This window comes from Pygoscelis adeliae, unplaced genomic scaffold, assembly GCF_000699105.1.
Source record: "Pygoscelis adeliae isolate BGI_AS28 unplaced genomic scaffold, ASM69910v1 Scaffold103, whole genome shotgun sequence".
In the NCBI taxonomy this organism is placed as follows: Eukaryota; Metazoa; Chordata; class Aves; order Sphenisciformes; family Spheniscidae; genus Pygoscelis; species Pygoscelis adeliae.
Window position 1 is genome coordinate 5,257,731 of NW_008824723.1, and position 8,480 is coordinate 5,266,210.

Sequence of the window (8,480 nt, forward strand, 5' to 3'; positions counted from 1 at the left end):
ATACTCTGGAACCAAGGAAATAATATCTCTGATATGTTTTAGGTCGAGAATCTTGCGTGTAATTATTACCAAAAAGCTGTACTTAACATGCTTAATGGTTATACTGATCTTACACCTGGAGGATGAAGCCCAAGAAGCTGAGCTGCTTCCAGTCAGATACTTGTCTGTATAAAAGTGCATGGTGCAAGTGGGAGTAAAAGCAAAAGGTCAGATGCCATTGACTGACCCTCAATTCCCTTCACAGTCAGTGGAGCTGCGTCCATCCTGTTTTTCACTTAATAAATAACCACATTATGAATTGTATTTACTCCTAGTGCTGCAGCGCTTGGAGGCCTAACTCTTGCCTGTCCCCCCAGCAGGCTAGGCTCTCTAAAAACACAAAAAAATCATACTTCTGATACAGAGCACAAAGTCTGGTTGCACCACAGTGCAGGTGAGAGCAGGATCTGTTGGCCGGGGTCATGCCAATATCCTTAATTTGCATGTTGATTTAACTAAGTCCTCCCCATGCCTGCTGCAGCTTGTCCTCCTCTCCGATGACCGGGCTCAGTAGTGCTCCCTGGAGCGGGGATGAGAACTGGCTGAGGAGAACCACGAGGGCAGTTCCAGGCGAATGGGCCTCTTGTGGTTTTCTCAGAAGCATCATATGCGTCACTCGCCCAATTTCGTGGCCAGTCTACCAGTACATAAGTGAACCCATCCACGCGATGGTTGCTATAAAAAGGCAGGTGAAGGCTACATGGGGTGTGCAGGGCTGCCTCACTGACAAAAGGGGATGGAGCTCTCCCATCGCAAGATGGGCTCCATCCCATTTTGCACCCTTCTTTGCTGCTTTATTAGCATAGCAGCAGCCAACATATTTGGTAAGTACGTTTGTTCTTTTCCTCTGCCTGTGTCCAGTAGTGACTGTGCTCCCGTGATCTTTGTGCTGCTCTGTGTATTATTCCGACAAAGTATATAATGATCACGAATCTTGCACACTGCAAACTTAGGTAGTTATTGTGTGCTGTGCAGACTGAGTTTGGGCTCCAGGTTAAATACGAAGCTATAAGGATCTTTAAATGGTCAGGGTTATCTGAGTTCAGTACACCTGGATTTTGGGTGGAAGAAAAAAGGTTTCTGGAAGAACAGGCTGGGCTAGAGAAGGAGCTTGGGTAAGAAAAGGCGGTGCTGCAGTGATGTGAAGATCCTAAGATTACATCTTCTACTTGTATGTGCCATCATCTAATTTAGGCTTGAACCTTAAGATACTGGATAGTCTGAGTGCCGTCCCCAGTTCTTTGGTCTGAGTTTGATAGTCCTGCACAACAAGCAATTTAACTCAGTCAATTAATCTCTTAACTCAGATGTCAGTAGATCCTCTCTAGCACTGTACACAAGGATCTCCACACATCCCAGAGCAACTGGCTTAGTCATGTTTGAGATGAAAATGATGAGGTTTGCCTACATGTGGATGTCTATAGGTGAGCTAACCTAAAATCTCTTTACAGTCTCATGAAAATTTTCACGTGGGCTTAAGGAGGCACAGTGAAAACTCACAGAAACAGAAGTGATTGAAAGATCTTAGGTGCACAGAAACCATCTGTGGTTAAAGAAGTCCCTGAGCTGCAAATTATTGGAGGCTGAAAAGTATTCAGAATAGTTATGATGTATTTGCACTACTATGTGTGGTCACACTCAGACCAAATACTGGATTAAGTGAACCTTTGGTCTAAAATGCTGTAGCTGTGGTTTTGGTTTTTTCCTGTATTTTTATAGAACTAGTCAACAGAATTAAGAGCATGACATTCATTGAATTTTGAGGATGGGGAAAGTGTCAGATCAACTAATCTGTTCTGTAAAAAAGACCCTACTGAATTTCATCGTTCTCCTAAAACAGCATCCAAATGTGGCATTAAGAACTGAAGAGTTGACTGTTTTCTTGCTAGGTGGCTTCAGTAGTTGATCACTTGCCCTGGTAAAAATTGAGAAGTGCTCCTAATATGAATTAATCTGATGCTAACTGCTAGACATTGGTTCTTTTTAGGTCTTTCATGAGATTAAGAATTACCTCTCCTTTTGGTGGAATAGTGAGGGACTTAGCTTCAATAAAGAATAAATACTCGGAAACGTTAATAGTGATGTGTGTGGTTATGGCAAAGGGCTGTTTTGTGGTGATAGCCACAACTAACTCTGAGTACATAGACTACCTCAGGTACCAGAAAATGATAGCTATACCAGTACAAAACAGAGCTGAAGCTAATTAAATACAGGCCTGGGAAAGCGGTTCATGAGCATCTCTGTCATGTGCTTATCCTGCAGCTGTCAGCCCAGCTGTTCGTTCAGTACTTCCCTGTGCTGTCCCATGCAGAAATGCATGCAAGGAGCAGTGGGGAAATGACCAGGGAGGACCCATGAACCTGGGGTTTTCACCACGCAGCGCTGGCACTAACAGGGTTTTGGTAAGAACAGGCTTGTGGTGAAACCACCCTTAAGTGTTTATCTTCTTGCTGCTTTCAGAGTACCAGACAGATTCCCAACCATTACGTCCATGCGAACTTCAGAGGGAAAAGGCTTTTTCAGGAGGAGAAACGTACGTTCCTCAGTGTGCAGAAGATGGCCAGTTCAGGTAACTCATCCCTGCTATTATTCTGCTGTTATGTGACATGGCCTTTCATTACTAATGAAAGCTTTAGCTTCAGTTTTGAAGAGCCTTCATATTGGTGGACTGGAGGGTGAGGGGTGCAGGAGACTGAAGGGACTTCATTGAGCCATGCTGTAGATCCAGCCTCTCCTGAATGAATTCCATGTTGCTGGAAATAGTCTCTGGGTTAAGAAGTCAATCTAATATTAATAGGCTAATCTTGGCAGCATTATTTGCATGTTAAATACTTCATGGAGGTCGTTGTGTAATACAACTGCTGCCTTCCTATGCATGCTCATGGGCGCATGGTCTGTGATCAGTGTGCCAGCTGGCACAGCTGAGCCAAGTTGACTTGGAGAAGTTACCCACCCTGCTGTAAGTGGCACAGTTGGGTTTCCTTCTAAAGGCAGTAAAGAACTAAAGCACATGGAGAACAGTGGTTTAGAAAGCAGCATGTTGCCTGAAGATGCAAGAAGTTATTGAGTTAAAGCTGAGGCTGAGGGGGAGTGCAAATTGTAACATTCTCTACTATTATCTTGCTGTTGTTGCCTAGTGGGGGGGACCTAGACCATGCTAGATTTGACTTAAAAATTGTCTGAAAATGTATGGTAATTCTCAAATACTGAGGATCAGGATTCTGTCCAACCTGCTTGCTTCCTGAATGACTTCAAGTCACTTATCTGCAATTCCTGAAGACTTCAGAGAATTACTGGGATTAAGAGCTCCCATCAGGTAGACTTAGGGTCACCAGAAACACAGCCCTTTCTGATTCCATTATTTGCTGTGTTAAAGTACTTGTTTGGCCTGCTTTGTGTCTTGTTTTATGTCCCATACTGACAGAGGACTCTGTCACTAACAAAGTAAAATATGTTACTTGTGATCTCCTTCAGGACAGTTCAGTGCAGTAGGAATGGTCTTTCTTGTTGGTGTGTGGACGAGAATGGCATTGAGGTACCTGGCAGCAAACAGAATGGATATCCCATATCCTGTAAGTCACAGTTTTCTATTTTTGTTCAGATTGGGTAAAGAGCCATTTAAATCTGCATTCGAACTGCTGAAATCAAGAATAGGTTAGCCCCAGACTTGTATGGACTCCAGTTTGTTGTAATTTGCTGGGTCTTTCTAGTGGAAGTTCTGGAGTTTCTTCGGAGCTCATCGTGGAAGCCTGATACACCTGGATGATCTGTATTCATGAAGGTCACAGTAATGTAAATCATGAATGAAAGATCAACTTAATGTATTGGCTTTTGAGTTGGAGGGCTTCAACCCCATCTGTGGTGGGTTTCTGTGTACCAATTTTCATGACCTCAAGTCCGTCAATGTCCTCATGCCATCTGGGTGGCAGAATCAGAACTTGTAGCTCTGAGAAAACTCAGATGTTGCCTTAATAAATGATTCAGTGCCCAACAAGTACCTTCCTCTAACAGTGCCCATTCTGGTACTACAGGCTTATCCTTTTGCCAGCTGCAAAAGCAGAGGATCTTGGTCAGTCGCTACATCAACAGCAGCAGCATCTCCTACATCCCTCAGTGCCTGGATTCAGGGGCATTTGATGCGGTGCAGTGTGACACGGAGCTGGGTCAGTGCTGGTGTGTAGATCCAGAAGGAATGGAGATTTATGGCACCAGGCAGAGAGGAAAGCCAACGCGGTGTAAGTAATATTCAACAAAACACTGGGTTTTGTAGAGTGGGAAGGTTTGGTGTGAATGAAGAGTGGTAGATCAGGAGCTTGGACAGGGCAGCCTACACTTATCCTACAGAAGTATAGGTGCTTAACTGAGGAGTTTAAGTCTCTGTTTCCTTTGGTTATAAAGAGAATATGAGGCACCTAGGTGTCCATATTCAATGTAATGAATCTGAACCCCTTCCAAACCATGGCATGGCTACTCAGCTCTTTGTGAGAAGTTAAAACACCAGTAAACATTACTTTTTCTCCCGTCAGGTCCGGGAAACTGTGAGATCCGAGACCGTCGCATTCTTCATGGGTTTGGGGAGAAGAGCCCACCACAGTGCTCAGCAGATGGAGAGTTTCTGCCTGTCCAGTGCAAGTTTGTCAACACTACAGACATGATGTTTTTTGATCTCATTCATAGTTATAACAGGTAAGAGTGCAGGCTTCTGAAACAGGGAGGCAATCCTGCATACCTCTGCAAGTCAATGTCTTACTGCATTTTTTTTTTCCACATGAAGCCCTTCTTTTGTGACCCCATATGATGTTATTTTCTGTTAGTGAATGGACCAAGTAAAAACCTTTTTCTTCTGAATTAAATTTTCTCATTTAGAAAAGCCTGATATTCGATCCCTGCAGTCTAATCGGTCTGTCCTCACGCAGCAGGGGATACCACACTGCGATCTGTATTTGGAAAAGTAGCCAGGGTTACCTTTCAGACAGACACAAAACAGCAAATGAAATAAATGCGGAAGGAAGAGAGGAATTCAACCGTATATATGAAGTAGGAAAGATGATTCCATATGGGAGATGAAAACAGATGGACAAGTGGCAACATGCAAAGAGCAAGTTCCGCGTGATGGTGGGAAACTCTTGTCCATTTAGGCAGTGCCAGGGTTGCTCACACAGGTGAACCAGCAAGTGATGAACGAGCGTGCTGCCATACGACTGGCTTTGGGTGGGTGGAGTGGGCTTGGGAAGATTTCAAATTGCTGGATCAAATGCTTGTTGGTGGGAGCAAGAAGCCATTGTCCTGTGGAGGGGCTGGGAATTAATGTTCAGGTGGAGAAATAAGGGATGGACAAGGGGAACCGCAGGGGCAGAGTTTGTTTCGGTGCAGATGTTCAGACACTCCAGAGAAACGTTTTGGTCTCTTGCGAAGTGCTGTTATCTTGGCAACTCAGCCAACACATTTCTCCGGTGGAGGGCAGTGGAGTAAATGTAATGTCTCATACTGACTTGGCTCTGTAGTAGCAAAGGCATTTTATTGTAAATGTCAATTTTGCTGTTTTGAGGGTTTTCTTTTTAAATTCAAGCAAAACTGAAAGGTAGGCCCAAATGCACAGTGCAAATTTGTCAGAGCTTCGGGAGTGGTTATTTTGGCAAGAGCAAAATAATCTGGCTGTTTTGTTTGTTGGCCTGTGGAATGTGGAAATTCTAAAAAAGCAATTACAGAGGAGAAAGCAATGCTTTAAATTAAAATTTCTTTTCTCCTATTGGGAGATTTGTCTGCAAAGGCCTGTGAGATTGCGCTTTTCTTGTGTCCGTGTCATGTAATTAATCACAGCAGGATCATTTCACTCCCAGCTGTCTACCTTTCTAATTATGGCATTGACTTAACCCATTACCATCGTATCTGAGTATCTCAGGTCATTAAAATATTTATTTTCACAGTATTTCTGCCTGAAATGTCATTATACTGTCCCATAAACAGGAGGCCAGAATACAGAGTTAAAGGGACGAGTTCCACAGCAAAAGACTACAGCAGAACAGGGATTTAAACCCTTGTTTTATGTTCATGTGGAGCTAATGGAGCAATATTCTTTGGTTCCACAGACTGATTTTTGAAATCTGGACATGTCAAACTAACTCCCTTTCCAAATTGTTTCCTTACACCTTTATAAATATTCCAGAATAGATCAGTATGTTAAAAAAAATAAATGGAGAAATTCAGAAACTTAGAGCTAAGACTTTCCCAAAAGGAAGACTTATGGAAAGAAAGATGAGCCCAAATTTCCTGCCTCACCCTGGCTACTTGGCTGCTGTTACTTATTTTATACAGACTGTGCCCAGGTCCTGCTTGGATGGGCAGCCATAGAGAAGGCCCTGTAGCAGATTGGAGAGAAAGATCAAAAAATCAAAAGTCGAGGAAGACCTTTTTACTTTTTTGCTATAATTTTCATCAGACTGAAGACCTCATCTCAGTGTGTTTATCCCGGCTCACTGGAGGTTCTGCCTGATGAGGTATTATTTCAGTGGCAGTGGAAAAAAACTTGATTTGGTTTTCTCCCTCTGTTTCTGAGTAGTCAATGAGAAAGGCAGCTGTAACTTGAGCTGCACATAGAAACATAGAAGGGTTTACTTGCAAACCTGCTTTTGAAGATCAGTAAGGAGCTATCTTTGCTGGAAGCCAAGAGCTGAGACTCACAGTTGGAAGAAAAGGTCGACAACCTCACATTTATTTACTTTCCCATATTTTTGACTGCAAGCATTCTTGTTGAAACACATGGATACACTATAAATTTATCCATAACTTAAGTGTAGTCATCTTTCCTTCAGCCATTGTTTTGGACTGGGTCTGATGGATGGGGTACTCTGTACTATCACTTCTCATCTCGGGGGCTGTGATTAAAAAGAGGCTGAGAAAAGAAAAGAAGCGGTAGGAAGCGAGTTTTCCAAGTACGGTGAGAAAAGTTCTGTCCTCCTGTTTGTGTGGGCCTAATTTATATCCATTTGTACTTTATTTAGCTGTACTCTCAACTTGGAACAAAAATAACCAGAATGACAGGATATGACTACACATCTGCCCCATGTAAAAGTAGTATAATTATGCACGTGACCTCTTAACGTTGAGGATGAAAGAAAGCAGCATGGAGATTTTTTTCATTGCATCCTGTTTCACTCAGCTAGATGTTGAGGTGCTGAGGTGATGAGCTTCAAGGACATGAGCGGTGCAGAGGTCTGCCTTTGAATATAGGGGCATTGCTCTCCTAAGAAGAGAAAAGATCAGTTTCCTGATTGGGTGGTGGCCAGTGCATGATAATTCAGGGGAGCAGAAAGCTCTTGAAATGCCCCAAGCCATTTATATCCATGTGTATGTTGAAGACCACAGAAAGATGGTATTTAGCTATTTATATCTTAAATTGCATTGTTTTAATGCTGACAGAAGTCCCTTTGTGCCCTGAAGTATGACATTTTGATTGCTTTTAGCATGCCAGTGTCAGCAGTGGAGCAGGATTTGATGATCCAAAGTGGAGGGAGTCAGCAGGCTTTTAATTTGAAGACGTGGGAGAGTGCCAGAGCGAAGCAGCGCTGTGCAGGGACGTGCATGCTCTGAGACAGGAGCACTGCTAGATAACACTGGGACAACCCCGAGGTGACCAGCCCTTTCCTCTGCCAGGGGTTGCTGTTGCTTCGTGCATTCCCCAGCTTGCACTTTGATGTACTGAGGAAGCAGTGACATCTTCAGCTCTCCTGGCAAGAGGTGGCAGAGCTCTCAGGCAGACTTTTGAAGGTAGCAAAGGGCCATTACTCCACTCCTCCCACCTGACCGCTGGCTCTGAGCAGACAAGCGTTTTGCTGCCTTTCTCAGGGGCACTGCAGACTGCACGTGCTATACGGCAGCCCTGAGGCTGCAGGAGGGTGGCACTGGAGTTGAGGCTGGTTATAGTCCCCATTTCACAGAGTTGCTGTAAAGTGCTTTGGCACGTTAAGCTTTTTCCCAGTTGATCAGTTCCTAATCTAGAGATGCCGGGGGAGGGGAACCTCAATCCATCCCACTCCTACCAGTTTGATGCCAGGGCCAGCAATAGGTGCCCAGAGCCTGGAGAAGGAACGCAGGTCAGCAGGAGAGCGCCTGAAGAGCCGCACAAAGGAACTCCAGACAGTAAGACAGCTTCACTGGGGGCCCAACTTAAATGCCTCTATGCAAACGCACGTAGCATGGGGAATAAACGAGAGGAGTTGGAGACGTGCGCATGCCTGCAGGGCTACGACCTTATTGGCATCAGAGATGTGGTGGGATGGCTCCTATGATTGGAGTGTTGGGATGGAGGGATACAGGCTCTTTAGGAAGGACAGGCAGGGGAGACGAGGAGGGGGTGTCGCCCTCTATGTCAATGACCAGCTGGAGTGCATGGAGCTCTGCCTGGGGATGGATGAGGAGCCGACCAAGAGCTTATGGGTCAG

General features: G+C 44.4%; 1 protein-coding gene across 1 annotated transcript in view; it reads left to right on the plus strand.

Annotated features, from left to right (window-relative positions):
* The first annotated feature begins 796 nt into the window (after window positions 1-796).
* Window positions 797-8,480, plus strand: part of TG (thyroglobulin) — a 166,384-nt gene continuing 158,700 nt past the window's right edge. The window contains exons 1-5 of the mRNA XM_009323383.1: window positions 797-863; window positions 2,500-2,608; window positions 3,514-3,611; window positions 4,071-4,274; window positions 4,566-4,725. Of these exons, the coding sequence (XP_009321658.1) occupies window positions 797-863; window positions 2,500-2,608; window positions 3,514-3,611; window positions 4,071-4,274; window positions 4,566-4,725 (638 nt within the window). The remainder of the gene's footprint in view (window positions 864-2,499; window positions 2,609-3,513; window positions 3,612-4,070; window positions 4,275-4,565; window positions 4,726-8,480) is intronic.